The following is a 23,297-nucleotide window of genomic DNA, read 5'->3' on the forward strand; positions in this document are numbered from 1 at the left end:
GGTTGATCATCGCCCCCATGTTGCTGTTAGGGTGTACAGTGTTTTTCTGGTTCTGCTCTTCTCACTCAGCATCAGAAGAACTGCACTTTTTTTTTTTAGATTTTTTTTCCAAGGCAATGGGGTTAAGTGGCTTGCCCAAGGCCACACAGCTAGGTAATTATTAACTATCTGAGATCGGATTTGAACCCAGGTACTCCTGACACCAAGGCTGGTGCTCTATTCACTGCACCACCTAGCCGCTCCCAAGAACTGCACTTTTAAAAGTTTATTATTACAAACAAAATCAGTGCAGCAAAAATTAGAAGGAAAGCAGGAAAGTGGCAGGGGGTGGGATGGATTTTATAGTAAGTTTCTTTGATAGAGGCCTTATTTCTCAAATAAATAGGGAAATGAGCTAAATTTTTAAAAAATAAGAGCCATTCCTCAAATGAAAAAGGACAAAGGATGTGAACGGATCTGTTTCAGAAGAAGAAATCAAAGCTGTCAATCACACACAAAAAAGCTCTGAATCACTATTAATCAGGTAAAGACAAAACACCTCTGAGGTAGTATCTTACAGCCATCAAATTGGCTGATATGACAGAAAAGGAAAGTGACAAATGCTGGAGGAGATGTAGAATAATAGAGACACTAATGCATATTGATGAATCGATGAAATTAGGAGAACAATTTAGAACTATACCAATGGGGCTTTGGAGCTGCATACTCTTTGAAGAGGAGTCCATTTTAGTTGGGGAATAGTTGAATATACAAATGTAATGAATTTATTGTATGATAAGAAATGATGAGGGACTTGTTCTCTGAAAAATCTGAGGAGTCTTATATATGAACTGATGCAAAGAGAACTGAGCTGAACCAGAACATTGAACACTGTACAGCAATATTGTAAAAAGAATCAACTATGAAAGACTTAGCACCTTTGCTTAATACAGTGATCCAAGACAATTACAAAGACTTATGATGAGAAATACTATCCATTTCCAGAGGAAAAAAACATCAGGTAATTTTAAAAAAAATGATGAGTTGAAAGCAGTTTCATTTGAATGATGAGGTTGAAGACCAAACTGCAAGAGGTTTATAACTGAGGGGAGTGGAAGAAGAAGCAGCAGCAAGTGTTAATTCAAGAACTACCTTCCTGAAAAGGAAAGGAGAGAGAACAGTGGAAGCTAGCAAGTATGGTTTGATTAAGTGCAGTTCCTTTCTTAAATCATAGTATAAAGAATTCATGAAGGCACAGAGGCCATTCAAATCATCATGTTTGTAGGCAGCTAGGAAGGAGCTAGTGGATGTGAAGAGAGTATAGGAAGATTAGGGAAAGTGGTCATAAGAGTGTGGAATGTGGTTAAGGTTGCATGTTGAGGGATTTATCTTAGCAAGGAGAAAGGGCACTCTTCCTGTGAATTGAGTTAAAATAGTAGAGGAAAAGGTGGAGTGATATGGGATGAGGAGAAAAGAGTGAGCTCTGCATAAACTCCCTTTTTTTTCAGTGACTTTTTAGCCAAAGTCCCTTGCTAAGAGAGTGGCAAGAGGGGTCTCTTGTGCATACAGTTGTTAAGGGGGGCAGTCTTCAGAGACATGTTTGGAATAACTACTGTTACTCCATTGATGAATGGAATAAAGAATTGATTAGGAAGGTATAAAAGAATTCTTTCTAGTCTCAACTAAAGTCCCATCTTCTACACAAGAAACCTTGGCCAGTCCTTATTTTTAATACCTTACCTCTGATACTACACAGAGCTTGTGTGTGTGTGTGTGTGTGTGTGTGTGTGTGTGTGTGTGTGTCTAGCTATTACATATTTTTGCTTATTTTTTACATACCCACCCTCCCCCCCCCCCCCCCCCCCCAATTAGAGGAGCTACTTGAGAGCAGGGGATTTTTTTTTGCCTGCCTTTATATTCCCAGTGTTTGACACATGTAATGGATGCTTATTAGGTAAGTAACTGACAGGGACTCTTAGCAGTTTCTCTTGGTTTATTCTATCATTTTTTTCATCCAAAAAGGAATTTGTAGGTGCAGAATTCTAAGTCCATTTGTGTTTAGTTTTGAAATAGTCCTAGTCATTATTGTCAACATAGCCACCCTGAATTGAATAGAGGCAAGTAGGTAGAAAATGGAAGCTTATGGCAGAATAATGATGATTTCATTTTCTGACCACCTGAGGGTCCGAGGGCTATGATATTTTGCAAGTAGAAATTAAGATTCAGTTACTTGGAGCAATATGTTGTTTTCCCTAAATTGTCTGAACATCAGTGAAAGCATATGAGAAAGGGATGATGCCATACAAAAGTTCTAGGGGGATGAGAAAGATTAAATGAAGGTACTAAGAAGGAAGAATACAAATGAAATCAGGCCAAAACATAAAATTTATCATGGAATAGGATTTCACTTCAGCATTTTTAGAGGATTAAAATATGAACTCTTGAGGTATTCAGAGTTTAGTTTTCTTTGAAACCAATAATGGTATTGTATATTTAATGTGTAATAAAATAGGCATAAGAGAGTAATGACTGGGTGACTTTTGAAGAATTGTGCAAAATGCTTGAAAGGGTAGAATCAGTTCCAAGTCTTCTACTAACTAGCTTTGTGATCTGAACAAATTGCTTGACCTCTATTGAGCCTCACTTGTAATTAGAGGTTGAATGTTATGATCACTATGGTCACTTTCAGCTTTAAGAATCTTTTAATAACTAGTATTAGTCCATTGCTTTAAGCTTGATTATTTATTTTTCAGAAATTACTTACTAATTGCAATTATTTTTTTTTACATTTTTTTCACATTCTTCCCTTCCATTATAATTTGTGCTTAGTAGTGAGTAGTGAGGGGGGCAAACAGATTCAGGCAGTTAAGAAAACTCAGTTGGGAAAACATTTATCAACTTTCACTACATGTTTCTTTTTCCTGCTCTCCTCCCTACTAGAAAGAAAAATGATAGTGGGTGTACTGTGATTTTGTGGTAACATTTTTCAACTGCATCTTCTCTTGTAAAAATTTGCTTTGGGGGGGCGGCTAGGTGGCGTAGTGGATAAAGCACCGGCCTTGGAGAGGAGTACCTGGGTTCAAATCCGGTCTCAGACACTTAATTACCTAACTGTGTGGCCTTGGGCAAGCCACTTAACCCCATTTGCCTTGCAAAAACCTAAAAAAAAAATTTGCTTTGAGAAAATCCTTAGCATAGATGAGTGGCATTCTAAAGTGTTATGTTTTGTTTGCCATTGTCTTTGCAGACTACAACAAGAGTAAAACTGCAGGGTTTCCATTTTGAAATGAGGTTGAGCTGCTTACGTTATTCACCTATAAGCATGAAATGACAAATAATTTGCCCAAACATTTCTGAGCCAAATCAATAAGTAGATTTCCTGAGACTTATTAAATTGAGACTTAACCATAAACTGTAGTTTGAAAGTGACTCAGAAGAATTCATCTTTTGACAAGAGGGAAAAATGTTACATATAGTCTAGAATGCATTTTATCTTAAATCTTTAAAAAAAATTTAATTGTTAAAGTTGAAAACATGAACATTTCCTTATATTAAAAAAACAAAAATAGAACTGTAAATGAAACCATGAATCTTACTCTATTTATAGCTTTTGTAATAATTCAGATTTAGTGTGGTAATAATTTCAACCCTTTCCTGCGTCTCAATATTACATTTTGAAATTCCTTACTTTTCCTTTTTTTTATTTTTAATGATAAATTGATAATCTTTTCTTTCTTTTTTCCCTTTTCCTATTATCTCTTTTGCCTCCCTTCCACTAAAAATAAAAACCCTGTCTTGTAAGAAACATAGTAAGGGAAACAATTTCCTGTTTCATTGTTGTTTAACTCTGTTTCTACACACACAAAAAACAAACAAACCAGGAAGCATGTTCCAGCAGTGGTTGCAGTCACTGCAATTATCAATTAAGTCTTTGGTAATGACTTTCCTTTATGTAGTTATAGTCATAAATTGTTCTCCTAGTTCTTCTCATTTTAGTCTACCTCTGTTCATACAAGTTCTCCCAAGATGAATCCAACCCTTTCATCATGTTATAGTGCAATAAAATTATATTACATTATCTTTTCATAACTTGTTCAATTAATGGACAAACCTTTTGTTTCTAGTCCTGTGCTGCCACAAATATTTTTGCATACACGGATAGATCTCTTTGCTCTGTTTTGGACTTCTTTGGAGGATATAAGCTTAGTAGTGGTATTACTGAGTTGAAGGTTATGCCCAATTTTATGAGTTCACTGTGCCCACAGGAATATAAAATTATGCATACCATTTGATTCAGCAATAACACTTCTAGGTCGATGGCTAGGTGGCGCAGTGGATAGAGCACTGGCCCTGGAGTCAGAAGTCCCTGAGTTCAAATCCGGCTTCAGACACTTAATAATTACCCAGCTATGTGGCCTTGGGCAAGACACTTAACCCCGTTGCCTTGCAAATAACACTTCTAGGTCTATATCCCAAAGATATTACAAAAAAGGGAAAAAAAACTATCTGTACAAAAATATTTATAGCAGTTTTTTATGGTGGCAAAGAATTGGAAATTGAGGAGACATCAACAATTGGAAAATACCGAACAAGTTATTGTATATGATTGTAATGGAATACAACTGTGTTATAAGAAAAGAATGGCAGGATGGTTTTAGAAAACCTGCAAGGACTTACATATTCAAAGTGAAGTGAGCAGAACCAGGAGAACATTGTACACAGCAATGATATTCAACTGTGAATGACAGTTATGTTCAGCAATGCAATGATTCAAGACAATTCCAAAAGAATTATGATCCAAGGAAAGAACTGATGAAGTCTGAATGTAGATTGCAACATACTATTTTTTACTTTTTTTTTTTTTGGTCTATTTTCTTTACAACATTACTAAATACAGAAATATATTTTGCATGATTATACATGTATAACTTATATCAAATTGCTTATTATTTAATGAGGGCAGAAGGAAAAAGATAGAGGGGAAAATTTTGGAGCTCAAAAAAAGTTAAAAATTTTTACATGTAATTACAAAAAATAAAATATTTAAAATATTATTAAGAGTATGCTCTCCTGACATTGTCATTTTTAAAAATCCATTTATCCTTTTAAAAAGCTTGATTATGTGTGAGATAGGATCTCAAAGTTGTTCAAATTTCTCTTTCTGTTATTATTATTTATTTTCTTTTGAGAAATGTCCCTTCATATACTTAGGCCATTTATCTATAGATTGGCATATCCCTATCCCTTAGATATTGTACCTTTATCAGAGAAATTTCTTACCAAAAAAAAAATTCCTATATAACTGCTTCCCTTCTGGTTCCAATGCAGTGATTCTTTTCATAAAATATCAATTTTATATTATTAAAATCATTTGTTTTATTCCCTGCTTAAATGACAAACTCATTTCCTCTTTGTCCATAGTTGTAAAATCATCTCCTTTGAAATGCCTCTTTTTTGGTTTATTGTGTGAACTTTTTCATGCAGGTCTTATATCCTTTTAGAATTTATTGTTCTATGTGGTGTGAGATATTAGTCTAACACTAATTTCTTCTTTTTTTCCAGTTTTCCCAGCAGTTTTTTCTCATAGTGTGTCCTCCCTTACTTAAGTTTTTGGAAACTTTAGGTTTATTAAATACTATGGTCTTATGTTAAATTGATTCTGGTTTATCCAAGCTTTTCCATTTTATCTTTAAGAATACTATTTGCATCACTCCAATCTGTCTCCTGTTTTTAACCACATTTATTTTTAGTGACATTTGAATGTACCCATTACATTTGAATCTTGGCACATGTTAAAGGAAAAACATTATGACTAAGCTATGATAGATTCTGTCTCATTTTTAATTTTTTTAGTATAAATTTAGTATAAACTAACATTTTTGCCTGCTTTCTGGTATTTTTATATTCGAAAAGCAACTAATATGAAATCCCTCAGAATATTTTTAAGGGATATCCATAGCTTACATTGCCTACAATATGAAACAACTTGATAACAGTATACTTCTGATAATTCAGTGGTACTTTTAAACATTATGTGATTTTTATTTTTCCAAATTTATACAATAGCATAGAACATCAATAAATCACATTTCAATATGTCATTGACTTTTATGATTTCATCTACATGAACACTGCCTCCACAATGCAGACTCTGTGACTTTATAGATAAACCATAGCATACATAAAAAGATTTTTATGTATCAAAGTAAACTTGAAGGAAAGTCAACATAAAATACCCTCATTGACTTGAAAGATAAAGTCATGCTTAGAAAATTGTTTTCTCTTTCAGTCTTTTCTATTTTCATTTTCCCTAGAATTTTATCTAAAAAGAGAATTTGGTGTACTCACCTATACTGCAAAAAAAAAAATACCTTATAAATGAAAGATAAGAGAAACTATTTAAAAATTCCTTAAACCATACAATCATAGCATGACTTTATTGTCAAAAAAATTTTAGTTTTTTTTTATCCTTGATTTTATTTTATTTTTTCAAGGTAAATGGGGTTAAGTGGCTTACTCAAGGTCACACAGCTGGTAATTATTAAGTGTCTGAGGGTGGATTTGAACTCAGGTCCTCCTGACTCCAGGGCTGGTGCTCTTTCCATTGTGCCACCTAGCCGCCCCTATCCTTGATTTTAAACTGCCACTTTATGGATGGAGGCAGAATAATATTTTTCTACTCTATAGGGTTTGGATTTTGTTTTTGTTGATACATAGTGAAGAGCTCCTAAAAACTTCCCTTTCAAAAATCTATTCAGATGAAAAGTTTCTTTAGTTGATCTTTTATAAGAATTTGGTAAAGAATGGTGGTGATTATTGGGAATTAATGGATAATTAACATTATTAAAATCTACTCGTTTTCCTTCTATCCTTCTCTTCCTACCCTTACTTTTTCCCCTCAGCTCGAAACCACTCAGACACCTCCGTGTTCTTTTATCTTTTGATTGTCTTCTACATCATCAGTTCCTGCTATACCCTCTTCTGGGATCTGAAGATGGACTGGGGTCTCTTTGATAGGAATGCTGGGGAAAATACCTTCCTTCGAGAAGAGATTGTCTACCCCCAAAAGGTATGTATTCAAAATGTTCATGTTTGTAAAAGGTTTTGAACAATCTCAGGACATGATATATTATCATAAATCGTATGTTTAAATTTGAGAGGGATTATTTAAGCCAATTAACCTCGGATTTATGGATTGATTTTGTGAGGTCTTTAAACTTAGGGAAAATATGTATTTCACTATCCATTGATTTCCTTTACAATCCTGTGTGTGTTATGCATTTAAAAAAACATGATCCCAATAAAGAGTCTGTAGGTTTTTCCAGACTACCAAAAGGATCTGTAATGAGGGAACTGAGAAGATTAAGACACTGGTTAATTATGGGAAATGAGTGGACCACTGACTCCATCTCATGACTCAGTTCTGAGGCTAGCTTAGTTCCCTTTATTTTCATTTATGAAATCTGTTCCAAATTCTTCTTGTGAGAAAACTTTATTCAGTTGTGAGAATTATGAGAAAACTTTATCATATTGTTTATTGCAGTCTTCATGACAGAAACTGGATCACTTCTTCCTACTGGTTTAGAGATCCTTAACCAAGGACCTTGGTTATGCTGACCAGCATCCTGGTCAAATCCAAAGAATGATGCACTCAAAATTTACATCTCAAGCAACCCATAGGTCATCTGAAAACTGGCCCCATACTGATTGTTTTTAATGTTCATTTGATTGTATATAGACACTTGGAGAGAGTGGCACACATCTTTTCTGAATTCAGGGAATTATATACCTGTTTGCTTTCTCCCTCCCAAATTGGAAAGTTCATAATCTTTCCTTCAACTAGAAATCAGATTACTTAATATTGTGTTGTTCCCCCTGCCCTACAGAGTAGCATTTGAATTTTGAGTTTTTTTAATATATAAAAATCTGTGGTCCCCCCTGCCCCATATTTGGGGTCTAGACCTATGCTAAGTCTCTTTTCAGTTTGTTTGGCAATTACCATACATTGATTAATAAATTGATAATACTAGGAAGAGCAAACTTAAGTCCTTGGTCTTTTCATCTTTCACCCATCATAATAAGCAAAAAGTTGATTTAGACCATTTTCTAGATTAAGAAATTATTTGCCCAAGATCACAGGAATAGCAAGTAGCCACTGGAGTTTTTGGACTCCAAATCTTACTCTTTTTCCATTATATCATTCTGCTTTTCATCACTTAAATTTTCTTGTGCTGTGGATCAAATCCTGACGCAGCAGATATGATTACTAAGCAAATTGGTGTAGCAAAAATGCTTAAATTGCCCAGTAATTTCAAAAACTTTTATAATCAAGTCTCATTAGATACACTAAACAATTGTAATGTTCACTTAAAATTATTGTAACAGCATGTGAGTTTTATGTTTGTTACAGTCATGAATTTAGAACTAGAAGCACCTCAGAGATCATCTTGTCAAGCCCTTTGAATTTACATTTGAAAAAACTGAGAATCAAAGAGTTTAAGTGTCCAAGGTGAAACAAGTTTAATAAGTGGAAAAGTTGAGGTTTACCTTCTGGTCCTTCAATACCATACCCAGATCTCTTTGGAAGAAGTCATAAAATTTTTATACAACCTCTTTGGGAATGCATTTAGAAACCATCGGTTGAATAAAAAAGGAATTATTTTTTATTTTATTTTTAAATGAATCTCTTTCCTATTAAATTATCATTTAAATAGTCTATTAAATGCTATTAAATATATTGCATTATGAAGAATGCAAACTTTGATATAATTCAAATATAGATAAAGGATTAAAGATGGGGAAAATCAACAGTAACTATATAAATACAGAGGAAGGTAAATTTACAGTAGTAGATTTAACAGTGCCTGCTACATAGTAGATGCTATATAAATGTTAGCTATTTGTTATCAATAGGAATAAGCAAAACAATAATCAAGCTACAATAATAGGAATCACTTCTTCACATTTTTAAAGTTTGAAGCTTATATAATGCTCTCCTCAAGACAAACTTGTATAGCAGGTATCAGATGATGATGGAAATACATCACTAATAATTATTGTCTATATCAGGGATTCTTGATTTTTTTGAATGTGTTATGAACTCCATTGTCAGTGAGTTTATGGACACCTCAAAAGAATGTATTGTTTTATGTTATTGAAGGAATAATTAAAAATTATTCAATAATTGAAGAAAATGCTAAACTTCAGTTAGAGGCTAATATAAATTAAAAAACAATTTTCCAATACCCATTCACAGACTCCCTTGAAATCTGTCCCCAGACCTTTTACCAATAGACCCCCAGATTAATAATGCATAGTCTAGATCAGGAATACACTTCTAATTGATTCATTTTTAATTGTCGTGGTTTCTTTCAAGAACTAGTTTAATTGAATGAATGAATATTTCTCTACAGAAATTTCAAATATTCCCAGTTGCTGCCATTAAGTCAGAGAAATAATAAATGCAAGGTTGTTTTTTAACAGTCTGCTAGAAATTGACCTTGTAGGAAAGAGGGAGCATAGGTCTTGTCTAATTTGCTTAACAATTCAAAAACTATTAATAATATTATTCATTATTAAGTACTTATTTTATGTCAAGTCTTTGCTAAGTGCAAGGGATACAAAATAGACAAAAAATATGTATAATACAGCATGTTCTGGGTAGGGGGGAGATACTGACAAGTTAGGAAATCAGGTAAGGCCTTGTGGGGAAAACAATGTCTAAGACAAGTCTTGAAAAAAGGAAAGGATTCTCAGAGTTATAGATAAGGTAGAGTGTGTATTTGAGGCATGGTGAATGCAAGGAGTGCATGAAATGAATTTTCAAGTTTGAGGAACAATTAGGACAGGACAATACTGTTGATATAGTTAATCTAAATTTTAACAAAGCTTTTTAAAGTTTCTCTTGCTAATCTTTTCGAAAAGATGGTGACTTAGGCTAGACAGTATAGAATTAGGTTTCAGACCTAATTGAAGGGCTAGACCCAAAGAGAAATCATTAATGATCCTTTGTCAGCTTGAAAAAAAAAGTCTGGGATTTTCCAAGGATCAGTGATGGGCTCTTTAAAATTTTTGTTAGTTATTTGAATTAAGACAATGTAAGCAAGGTCATCAAGTTGGGTTAGAAATTCCTAAAAGAGATCATAACAGAAAAGAGCATTGGATTGGATCTAATAAAGATAAAACTAAAAGAGATAAAGGTATTATCTTCACTTGTATTCATATAATCAATCTCAAAAGTATAAGGGGATGGGCGACTGGGTGGCACAGTGGATAAAGCACCGGCCCTGGAGTCAGGAGTACCTGGGTTCAAATCTGGTCTCCGACACTTAATAATTACCTAGCTGTGTGGCCTTGGGCAAGCCACTTAACTCCATTTGCCTTGCAAAAACCTAAAAAAAAAAAGTATAAGGGGAAAGGTGATTGATTAGTTTTCCCATCACAAAACCCCACTGAATACCCCCCCCCCCAAACCCATTATGAGCATGCAGTGTCCTGTGGTAGCAAAGAAGGATAACACAGAGTTTGGACTTTATTAAGAGGAGCAGAGTGTGCAGAACTAAGTTGGAGAGAGTCCTCTGGTTCTTGACCTTGCTTAGACCATATCTGGAGAACTGTATTCAGTTCTGGTCATGAAAGTACCTAGGATGTTGATGAACTGTAGAACATTCAAAGAGAAGCAACTGGAATTAAGTACTGTAGGAGAATCACTTGAAGGAACCAGCATTTACCCTTGAGAAAAAGACAAGCTCTGGAGGATACATGGTGACTTGTGTTCAAGTCTTTGAAGGGTTGTCATGTGGAGAAAGATACTATTTGTTGTCAGGGACTAGAAACAGTTAATGAAAGAAATGGAGGGCAAATTTAGGTTTGCTATTCTGACAGCTGTCCTAACAAACAGCTAAGAACTATGCAAAAATTGACTGTCACAGAAGTTGAGGGATTCTCCCTCACCAAAAATTCTAGAGCAAAGGCTGAATGACTACTTCCGTGTAACTGGGGTATTCTGTTTATGTGTGAGTTGGATGATTTGTGGGCTTCCCACATTTTATTCTTTAAGTAGTGTCAAAAGGGAGAAAATTTAGTAAGAAAACATCTTTTTTACTAGAAAGGACAGAATAGAATTGGTTAATGGGAAGTTGGTATCTAAAATAAACAAGAGTGAAGAGCAGATAGGTGGTGCAGTGGATAATGTACTGACTGGAGTCAGGAGGACCTGAGTTCAAAAGTGGCCTCAAACATTTAATAGTTACCTAGCTGTGTGACCTTGGGCAAGACATTTAACCCCTTTGCCTTGCAAAAACCAATTAATTAACTAATTAAATAAACAGGGGGTAGAATATTAAGAGGGTATCTAGTTACTCTTAATATTCAAGTCATTTAGCACAGATAAACTATTTTTTTTTCTTTTCTTGCTTTTTGTAAGGCAATAGGATTAAGTGGCTCGCCCAAGGTCATACAGCTAGGCAGTTATTAAGTGTCTGAAGCTGGATTTGAACTCAGGTCCTCCTGACTCCAGGGCCAGTGTTCTTTCTACTGTACCATTCAGCTGCCCCTAAACTACATTCTTGAGTGCTGAAAGAACAAAAGACAATTAGCGAACCTACAGAGAAGTGGAAAGGTGGAGACAAGATGGCAGATAGCAGGAAACAGTATAACCAATTCCTCCACCACATTTCTTCTACAAAGATCCAGAAAATGCATCAGACTGAATTCTCATCCAGAAATGCAAGAAAGAAATTGCAGTGAGTCATTTTCTAACCCACATTGGCTTAGGGGAAGACAATGGAGATAGGGTCTGGCTAGGAGCATCGCAGCACCCAGGGAATGAAAGATGGGCCAAAATCAAGTACCTGGGAAGGAATAATAGGACACAAAGAAATCTTTGGGGATCTTGAAGTAGAGCAGGGAGCAGGAACAGGTGCCATCTGTTACCTGATCATCCATTGCCCAGTTCCTAGTAACAGATCCCAGGAAGAAACCTCAGAGGTAGTCAAGAACAGTTTCACAGTTGGTGGTAGGCCATAGCTGGTTACTGACTGAAGAGCAAATTCAGAAGCACACAATAGTTGTATGACTTTCATCTTGGGAGCAAGGCAGAGATTTCCTTCTGGCCTCCAGCCTAAGCTCTAAGGATCCTAATTGAGTCACCCTAAGCCTCTTGAGCTTCCTATGACTTTTCCTGGCTAAGTCCAGCAGTAGCCTACTAAGACTCGCAGCCAGGACAAGCAGAGGGCCATGAGCAGACTTGAGCTGAGATCATGTCACTTGGGAGCCTTGAAAGCTTACAGCTCTCCAGCCTACACTGCACAAGGGGTACCTTCCCCAGAAATGTGCAGAGCCCACCCTCCCATGAAGTTCACATTCAGAAGATGGAAGAAGCAGAAGAACAGACCCTGACTAAAAGGAGCTCCTCTAGGGAATCTCAAGAAGAGGATGTGTCATCAGAATGAGCCATCATGGCCTTATGAAGAGAAACAGTAGATCAGGAAATCCCAAAGCTATTAGTCTACAGCATATTCAGATAGATCAGAGTGCCTCCCATGGGCCAGTCCCAGTGCTCAGTGCTAGTGTACAAAAGCCAAGAGCAGTCTCTCCTACAGAGCTCATGGTCTAACCAGGAGAGACAATATGCAAACACTTGAGTGCAGACATGCTATAGACAGGATATAATTAACAGAGAGAAGGCACTAGAGTAAAGAGGCATTAGGAAAAAACTTCCTCTGGTAAATGGGATTTTAGTTGGACAGGGAAGTCCGATAAAGAGGAAAGAATTCCAATCATGGGGAGCAGCCAGTGAAGATGCCCAGAGTCAGGGAATGAAATATCCTGTGTGGTCAGTGTTGAGTATGCTAAAGGCAATCAGGTGTAAGGAGAGGCCAAGTTATGAAGGGATTTTAAAAGCCAAACTAGAAATTTTATATTTGATCTTATAGGCAATAGATAGTCACTGGCGTAGACTGTATGGGAGGCAGTAATATGATCATACTTTTAAGTACAAGATCATACTTAACATACTTTGTAGGATCAATTTGATGACTGAGTCGAGGATGAATGGGAGTGAGAAGCAACTTGAAGGAGCTACGGTCATAGGGGATTTAAGAGCAGAGGAGGGTTTGAAGGGAAAGATCATGAATTCAGCTTTAGATATGTACAATATAAGATGTCTTTGAGACATCCAGTTTGAAATGTCCAATAGACAATTGTAGAGGTCAGCTAAATAAAGGTTAGTGCTAAATAAATCTATCTGAAGATAATTTTCATTGAGATGATAGAATACATGGGAACAATGAAATCACCAAGTGGTTTAAGTCCTCTGTTTCATTTAAAGTTCTTCATAACCTAGTACCTTCCTAGTCTTCCAGTCTTCTTATACTTCACTTCCCTGTTTAATTTGATCTTACACATTGCCTTCCATCTCCTGCCTCACTGCCTTCACACAAGCTTCCCCACCCCACTCTGCCTGATACCTTCCTCTTCCAGCTCTGCCTTTCTGAATCTAAGGCTTTTCTTCAAGAGTCAGTTCACATTGTTGTCATTGTTTTGTTGTTTGTCCTTTGTGCTTGAAGACCACAATGACATCATAATGTCAAGGTCAAAGTAAAGTGTGGATGGCTGAACATACTAGTTAGCGGACAGAAGGCTCTACCTCAGGCTGGGCACAAATAATCTATAAGATCATTTGGAAAGGAAATGTCTCTAAATTTGTGCATCTCACATTTCTTTTGAGCTACTGCAATTCTGCTTCACTCATAGAATTGCACCTTTTTTTTGTTGCGGGCATGCTATGCTGGATGAATCTGTGCCTGTGTCTCCCGTGTTTCACAGGCAATACCATAGTTCATCAGAGAGAGAATCCTGAAGAGTACTCTTGTGTCACTTCTAGCAAGCATGAGAACACTTGTCTTGTGTGAATCCTCCATAAAATAGTCTTAGGCAAATGTACATTTGGCATTTGAACTATGTGGCCAGCCCAAGGAAGTAGCCCTCTCTGCAGTAGGGTTTGAATGCATGGCAATTCAGCCCAAGAAAGCATCTCAGTTGTCCGGTACCTTCTCCTGCCAGGTGATCTTCAGAATCTTCCTAAGGCAGTTCAAATGGAAGCTATTCAGTTTCCTGACTGTCCAGGTTTCCCAGGCATACAGCAGGGAAGTCATTGCAGTGGCTTTGTATACCTTCAGTTTGGTAGTCAGACTAGTTTACTTTTCCATCCCATACTTTCCTTCAGAGCCTTCTAGAGACCAAGCTAACTCTTGTAGTACAACCTCATTGTGTTTGCGTCCCTCAAAAAGATACTTCCAGGGTAAGTGAACTTATCCATGGTATTCAGAACTTCTCCATTTACTGTAACTGATGGCTCCACATATGGATGATTGAGGACTGGCTGGAGGAGGACCTTCATTTTCTTGGTATTAATTGTTAGGCCAAGACTAGCATAAGTTGCAAAGAATTTATCCATGCTCTGCATTTCAGAGGGCACCATTATCTGCACACAAAAATCCACACACCCACTCTCCCTCCACTGAAGTCTTGACTTATAGCCTATTCAAGTTAAACAATTGATACTGTCTTCCTCCTCATTGAAGGCATCAGACAATATTGCTGAAAACAACATGCTAAAAAATCATGGGAGCAAGGACACAGCCCTGCTTCACTCCATTGGTGACTGAGGAAACATTGCCTTGTCCATCATCCAGAACCTGGGCCAGCTTGCCATTATGGTCCTGGCATAAATCTAGATGAACTAATTATGGCTGCCACATTTTGCCATGATCTTCCACAGACCTTCATGACTTAACTATTAAAGGCTCTTGTTAGATCAAAGTATGTTTTATACAGACCTCTGTTCTGCTTCTGGCAGTGTCAGCCAGTAAATACCATGTCAAACATTCTTTGACCCTTTCTGAAGCATTGATTCTCAAGTAGATGACCATCTTCCAGATAAAGGATTAACCCAGTAAAGAGAACTCTGGCAAGAATCTTTCCAGCAGTGACTCAAGAGAGACTCTCCCATTCCCCTGTCATTGTCACAGGATAACCTATTTCCTTTTCCTTTATAGAGATGGGCAGTAGAGGCATCCGTGATCTTCTGGGGGATGACCTCCCCTTGCCATGTAACTTGGTCAGCTTTTGTATGAGCAGTGGACTCCCTGCTTTGTAAATCTCTGGCATTCAATACCTCTTCAGTTGGAAGATCAAGTAGAGGCAGATTGACTTCAACTTGAGGTGTACTGTCAGGGGTTTACCATTGGTTGGTGATTGTTGAGAACACTATGGAAGTATTCAGCTCATTTCTCCAGGATAATCTACCTTCTGCAGGAGGCTTTTTCTGGAGCCCCAGATACCAGGGTCTTCCATCATCTTTTGTCTACTCTGAATTCATCTTATATATACTTAGTTATTCTCTCTGCCTCCCACCCCCATTAAAATGTGAGTTTCTTGAGGACAGAGCCTGTTTTGACCTTTCTTTACTTCACTAGCACTTTGTACAGTATCTGGAACATAGTAGTCTCTTCATAAATGCCTGATTGAAGTTTGTGGTAGCCTTTCACATTGTTCTTATGAAGAGGATGAACAGATGTGGCCTAGACCATAATATAAATCTGATTGGAGGAAGGAGAAGGAGGAGGAGGGAGTAGTGTATACTAGGGGTCATTGAAGGCCCAGAGCTGCTTGTTAGTTTTTTGGTTTATTTGTTTTAGTACCTTAGGTAAAGGGCTAAATAACATGCTTATTAAATATGCAGATGATTGAACATAGAAAAATATAACTAATACTGAACTAATAGAGAATCAAGATAATTGTAAAAAAAAACCTTGTAAATCAAAGAATATGTTAAGCATATGTTAATTATTATTATTATTCTCCACCTGTAGGTTATAGATGTTAAAATTTGTGTTTGTTATGGTAGCAGTCACTTTAAAACAGATTCTTAGAGGTAGGGGCAGCTAGGTGGTGCAGTGGATAGAGCACCGGCCCTGGAGTCAGGGGAATCAGAGTTCAAATCCGGCCACACACACTTAATAAGCCTAGCTGTGTTACCTTGAGCAAGTCACTTTACCCCATTGCCTTAAATAAAATTTTTTAAAAAGATTAGCGCTATCAAGGGAATATTTAGTGCAAAAATGAACAAGATAAAAGGCAAAAATGGTAGGGACATATCAGAAGTAGAAAAAATTGAAGAGAGGTAATGAGAATAAACAGAAGTATACAAGAAAGATTTTAACATTACTGATAACTCTGATGGTATGGTTATTGACCTGGAACTATACATCCTAGCGAATGACATCAAGCAGGCTTTAGGAAACATTGCTAACAATAAGGTTAGTGGAAGTGATGTCTACTTCTGCTTCATTGACCACTCTTAGCCTTTTAAAATATGGATGACAACAAATTGAAGCAAGACCATAAGAGAAGGGAGGACCAGATCACCTTCTTATCTCCTTAGGATCCCATGTGTGAGTCAAGAAGTAGCAATTGGAACTGCACATAAAACAACTGACTGGTTCAAGATTGGGAAAGAAATGCAGAGCTGTTTATTGTCACCTTTTTTTATTTAACTTGTATGTAGAGTACATTTTGTGAAATTCCAGGCTGGAATTAAGATTGCTGGGAGAAATATCCATACAATACAGTTCTGATGGCAGGAAGTAAAGGACTAAGGAGTCTCTAAAATAGAGTATGAAAGCCAGCTTGAAATTTAATATTGAAAAAAAAACCTAAAATCTTAGCAACTGAGAGTTCTATCACTTTCTGACAAATAGAGGGAGAAGAAATGAAAGCAGTATCATATTTTATAGTGCTTAGGCTCAGAGATTACTGCAAATGGTGACAGTCTTGAAATTAAAAGATGCATCCTCCTTGGAAGAATCTCTTGTGTTTTTAGGAATTAAATTCAAATGCATAAAAGGGAACTGAAAAGCAAGGGAAAGGAAGAAGGAAGGTACTCACCTTCAAAGCTATGACAAATCTGAATAGTATATTCAAAAAGCAGATATCTTGCTGACAAAGTTTCACGTTATCAAAGCTATACTTTTTCTAGGAATAATGTAAAGCTATGAGAGCTAGACTATGGAAAGCTGAGAATTGATGCTTCTGCAGATTGTGATGCTAGAGAAGTCTTTTGAAAGTTCCTTGGTCAATAAGGATATCAAACCAATCAATACATAAAGAAATTAACTCAGACTGTTCATTGGAAAGACAAATACTGAAGCGTCAATACTTTGGCTTCATGATAAGACACGACTCATTGGAAAAGACCTTGATGTTGGGAAAGACCAAAGGCAAAAGGAGAAAGGGACAGGAGAGAATGAGATGGATAGATCATATCATGGAAACAGTGAACTTGAGTTTGGACAGACTTTAGGAGATATTGGAGGACAGAAGGACTTGGTGTTGAATAGCAACAGCACCCAGTCCAGGGCTGGTTGTGCTCTCAAAACCATCCCAGCCATGTTTGAAACCTATATTTTCAGGATTGACCACCTCTCTGTGACATTGTCATGTAGAAGAGCTATGATTTTCACCAAAATAGAGGAGCTGCTCACACTCCTGAAATCATGGATCACAATGCCAGCTTACTTTTCTTTCTTACTTTCCTCTTACTGTACTCCAAGCAAACTGGTTTTCTTGCAGTTTCTCATGCACAATGCTCCTCTCTCCCATCTCTGAGTCAACTGCACCTGCTGCCTATATTGCTTTTTCTCCTCACCTCTGCTCCTTAGAATTTCTTGGTTTTTTAAGAATTTCAGTTCAAATGCAAACTTCTGTATGAAAACTTCACTGAATGCTCACAACTTCTAGTACCCTCCCCCCATTATCTTGTATGTGCATATATTTCTTATTTCCCCAATACAATGTAGGGCAGAGACTGTTAGGATTTTGTCTTTGTTCCCTCCGCAAAGTGACCCAATCCCTTGCACATGGTATGTGCTTAATAAATAATTTATTGATTGATCACTGAAGAGGTTCTATGTCTCTGTTGATATAGAATACTTTAGTCTGCTTTCGCTAAGAATGGTTAAAATTATATCTAGAACTAGAAAGAGACACAGAGACCATGTAATACAAACCCTCTGATTTTACTGTTGAGGAAACAAAGACCCAGGTGGTGAAGTGGTCTCTTGAAGAGACCTCTTCAAGGTCTCTCATGCAGTATTTGAGACAAGATCTGAACCTGTCTCCCATTCTTTTCATTGTACCAAGCTGCCTTCCTCACTTACATGGACAGGTGTGCTAAACGCTGGGGATGCAGCTACAAGCAGAAAGAAAGTTCTTACCCTCAAGGATCTATTCTAATGGGGCACATAAGAGGGAACTGAAAAGCACAAGAAAGGAAGAGGGAAGATATTTACACCTGAGTGGAGTCCTAAAGACCAGAAAGTCAAGAGTCATAGCCAGGAGGGGAAAAATAGTATAGCTTGTCTGACACCCTCCCCAAAATGGAAGCCTGGGTAGGAACTTGCCAGTGGGAGAAAGGACTGGCCTAAAAGCATATTCCAGGAGAAGAAGGCTGGGGGAGTAGGTTGATTTTCCAGGTTAGGAAACTCCAGGCAGTGATGGAAGATCCAGGGTGAGACTGAGGCTAAGATATGGTCAGGAATTTAGCTGGGCTGCCACTCCTTAAAAAAAAAAAAAAAAAAAAAAGTAAATCAGAGTTCAAACTCAACATACAGCTGTCATAGAACTAGAAATAATAAATTATCACAAAGAAGTGGAGAGGAGAAAAAGTAGAATCTTAGAATGAGAAGAAAAGTTATTTTTTAAAGTGTCTAAAATGCTTTCATTCTTATTTAAAGTAAGGCTACCTTAATTCTCAAATTCATTAGTAATATATAAAAAGAGATAGTTACTAAGTGGAAATTTTTCATGGACTTAATGAACCATTTATTACATGGTATTAGAATCATAAATTGGACATTCATAAGTGTCTCTTTCTGTAACCACTTTTTCTAGATTATTACGATAGTGGGTTTTTTTATCTGAAGAGCAATTGTAGTTTGCAGTCAACTTCAACTGTTTCAAATTAAATAAACTTAAACTATTTCAATTTCCCTAAGTAAATTATTTGTTTTCTAGCTCTAAAAGCACCATTGAGTTACAGATTAGAAATGAAAATCCAGCCATACTTCCTTTTTAATAAAATGAGGATGTTTAATAAAGCATAGTGGAGCATAGTACACAAAAAAATAAACATAATTCTTTGTTCTTTGCCTTGATTGAAATGTTTTGGTAATCTTCCCTATGCTGTTTTCATATTTCAGGCCTATTATTACTCAGCCATCATTGAAGATGTGATACTGCGCTTTTCTTGGACTATCCAAATCTATGTCATCACTCTAAATTTAACTCCTTATGTTGGGGACATCATTTCTACTGTATTTGCTCCCCTTGAGGTTTTTCGGTAAGTGAAAATTTTCTTTTAGATTTATTTTAACCAGTAAAGAAAGATAATTTTTTTGGTCAAGTAGTTAGAAAGCTACTAATTCAAGAAACATTAACTGACATGCCTATAAATTAGAGCTTGCATTTCCTGTCTCCAGTGATAAAGTTACAATTTTTGTATTAGACATTCAAAGATAAACAGGGACTAGACCCATAATTTAATTGGTACAGGGCATTTCTCTAAGTGTTGAAAGCCCCTGTACCAAAGCAGGTAAACATCCTCACTATGACTTGGGTCTCTGAGTTTCCTCAGAGAATTGAGGGGATCTGTCCAGTAAGATAGAGCCCACAAGTGCCCATCTTGGACCCTGACCACAACCATGGCTTTCTGGCTTCAGTGTTGACTCTGTCCACTCTCCCCAGCTGCCACCAAGCAGTCAGACTTCCCAGGCTTAGAACATGGAAGGAACAAAAGCTTGTTCTCTGTTTTTCTTCTTTTTTAAAAAAATAGATATTAGCAATGATAACAGAAAGTTGTCTTTGACATATGAAAACTTAATGACATATTGACCTAAAACAATTCCAGATGCCTCATGAGTCATATATGAAGACTCACAACATGAATAAGGGATTCCTGCCTTCTTTGGCTCATACTGAGTTCTGAACACTCACTTTTTTCTCACTGATAGAAATAGTTATTATTTTTATTACTTCTGAATGTGCAAATCTTAAATAATTTGTTTACTGGTAGGACCAAGATATTTTAGACCTGAAATTCCTTGTGCTCTTTCCTCTCTCCCCACCCCACTCTCAATTTTGTTTCTAAAAGTGGAAATTTGTTAATCCAGAAGGTTGCACATGTCAGAATATATAAATCTTTAAAATTGATTTGCTTGAGATCACTGTATATAAAGAAATATTGGGGGGAGGGGAGTTGCTATTTACTGTACTCAAAGAACATACTGAATTTCTAGTTACATAACTAGATTCTTAAAGGTTATCTTGGAGATTTTGTTGTTTTATTGTTGTAGTTAAGGAAATATTTTTGAAATACCCTTTCATATCATAACAAATATTTTTGCTTTGCTCATTCTCCCCCACCCCCCACCCCGTTTAAAGGCGGTTTGTGTGGAATTTCTTTCGATTGGAGAATGAACATCTAAACAATTGTGGAGAATTTCGTGCAGTGCGGGACATCTCTGTGGCTCCTATGAATGCAGATGATCAAACACTGCTAGAGCAGATGATGGACCAGGAAGATGGTGTGCGGAACCGTCAGAAGATCAAGGCATGGAAATATAACCAGGGCCTGACACTGCGCCGACCTTACCTGCCTCAGTATGTATTGTGTCTGTTTTTCAAGTACTTGTTGCTTTTAGATTCTTGCAGAAAGTAAGTAGAAAAGTGAGATCTTGGTGTAGTTTTAAGATGTTAAAGCTTAAAGACTTTAGGGACTAATTATGTTAAATATGAAGACTTTAGGGGCACTATCTCTTAGATATAATAAACCTTCATTATATCTTAAATCTATTTAAAACTTTCACATATGCTCACTTCCGCTACATAGTCCCCTCAAAGAGCAGCTATCTAGCTACCTTTGGAAGGCCTCCACTGAAGGTGAATTTATTGCCTTCTGGTAGTTCAATTCACTTTTATCAGACCTGGAATCTAATTTTGAGCCACCTTTGTTGTGGGGGAAAAGAAACAAAACTGATTGGAATTACCATTGAATTAACTAATTTGAAAAGTTGAACATTTTCATATATCCTTGCAATGCATATTTGTATAAAAATCTTAATTCATTAATTAAAATCTAAGGATCTATGTAAGGGACATCAATCTTGTTCATATGAACAGGAATACCCTCCCCCCCCACACACACACACACAGCAGCCCCAAATTGTCATCTCACCATCTTTTGTGAAGATGAGGGAGGAGAAGTCACTCCCTTGAGACAGCCATTTTTAACAAGCATTCATTTTTTTTTTTAGTAATTATATTGACATCTTCTGTTTGTTGCATCCTCATGGTTTGTCCTCAGAACCCATTCTCCTGCCTCTCCCAGGGAGCCTTTCCATGTAACAAATAGTATTTTTTGAGGAAAAAAAGTCAGTCCAACTAATGAGTATATTAAAAAAGTCTGAAAACGTGGAGGGTGTAATATCTTTGGACCTCTTATCTCTGCAAAGAGATGAACTGAGGGTATTCTCTCATATGTATCTTTCTCTGGATTCCACTAATAGATTCTCTAAAAAACAATCAAAACATGTCTAACTCTTCTTTGCCATGCCAACCCTTTCAGTATTTGAAGACAACTTTCATGACCCACCTAGAGTCCTCTATTCAGCAAGCTAAATATTTTCAGCTCCTTAAGCAGCTTCTCATATGCCATCATTTCATGTCCCCTCAAATTCCTCCTTTAGATTCTTTCACCAATGTCCTTCCAAAAATATAGTATCTGGAACAAAGTTATCTAACAGAAGTATGCCAAATGAGGCTTAGTCAGTGTAGGAAAAATTTAGAATAATGATTATAATACATTACTTGAGCTCAGACAAGAAATTAACTCCTCAAAGCCCCTCAAAACCCTTTGGTTCCTGTCCTGCAGCAATGAAGCACACATTTAAAATCTGTTCAAGTTAATCATGATGTTCTTTTGGGTAAGATGATAAGCTGTAGACTCAGTGATAGTAGTCTGGTACATTTAGAACTAGCCATTTGGAACTAAAAGTGATCTTTGTAGGCAACTGAAATTTAATGGAAGCTCTCCAGTCTTAGTGCCTCCCAAGAATCTATGTTTAGCTCTAAATATATTGATTCAATATTTTTGTAAGTGACTTAGATAAAAGCATTTAACCTGAAGGATTGCTACTAGACTGAAGAGCAATATAAGGTCACCCAGAATAGCTTGACAGGTCTGAGGGAAAGATGAGATCCATTAAGATGAGATTCATTAGGAATAAATAAAATAATAAAAATTTAATCACATTAAAAAAAATTAGATGTAGAAGTGAAAAATGGGAAAGCACTGCTAGGCACCAGATCATGGAAGGTTTAGTTCAATATAAGTAAGACTTTTAATAGCTGAAAAAGAGACAGAAAGTATCCAGGACTAGGGGATGACAGTCCTGCTGTACCTTGGTCAGCCCAAACTAGAATTAGCCCAGAGACAGGTACCAGGATCATAAGAAAATGGGTGGGCTTTGATAGCATAGGAGAGGAGCTATTGAACAAAGTATGCATTTTTATCCTAAAACAGAGAAAATGTTCTCAAGTGTTTGAAGGACTATCATGTAGAGAAGGAACTTCAGCCTGTTCTGTGATTACAACCTGATGCAGAGAAGACTTGCCAGCAATGAGAACTAATTTAGAATAGAGGAAGCTCCCTCCGGAGATGGCAGGCTTCCCTTCCCAGGAGACCTAGGCTGAACAGCCATATATCAGGGGTGCTCTTGTTTGACTTGTATTTATATCGTTCCTTGTCTTTGATCTTGGGGAATTGGCATGAATTTTTAGTGAGCCACATAATCATGGTGTAACCATTTGACTTGATATTGCTTTTTGCCATCCAAGAGTAGTAACAGAGAAAGTACACAGTGTTTATATGACCAAGTATGCCATTATGAGCACAGAAGTGTTTAAGGAGATGAAAGACTGACTGTAGAATATAAATAAGAGGGTAGTGTTGAAATGAAAGGCTTAGTGGATATAAGGCTGAACCTGGAGTCAGGAAGACTCACTTTCCTGAATTCAAATCTGACCTCAGTCACTTTCTGACCCTGGACAAGTCACTTCACCCAGCTTACCCTCGGTCTCTTCAACTGTAGAATGAACTGGAGAAGGAAACAGCAAAGAAACTCCAGCATCTCTGCCAAGAAAACCCCAAATGTACTCACAGGAATTTGATTATGACTGAAATGGCTCAGCAGCAACAA

General features: G+C 36.8%; 1 protein-coding gene across 4 annotated transcripts in view; it reads left to right on the top strand.

The window, feature by feature from the left end:
• Window positions 1–23,297, top strand: part of XPR1 (xenotropic and polytropic retrovirus receptor 1) — a 192,023-nt gene that overhangs the window by 152,326 nt on the left and 16,400 nt on the right. For 3 of the 4 annotated variants that reach the window (XM_074222173.1, XM_074222174.1, XM_074222175.1), the window contains 3 exons: window positions 6,882–7,048; window positions 19,242–19,381; window positions 20,482–20,700. In XM_074222173.1, the coding sequence (XP_074078274.1) occupies window positions 6,882–7,048; window positions 19,242–19,381; window positions 20,482–20,700 (526 nt within the window). Of the gene's footprint in view, window positions 1–6,881; window positions 7,049–19,241; window positions 19,382–20,481; window positions 20,701–23,297 lie in introns of those variants that run through there. The other variant, XM_074222176.1, reaches the window with a different exon arrangement.

This window comes from Macrotis lagotis, chromosome 2 (genome assembly GCF_037893015.1).
Source record: "Macrotis lagotis isolate mMagLag1 chromosome 2, bilby.v1.9.chrom.fasta, whole genome shotgun sequence".
NCBI classification, from domain to species: Eukaryota; Metazoa; Chordata; class Mammalia; order Peramelemorphia; family Peramelidae; genus Macrotis; species Macrotis lagotis.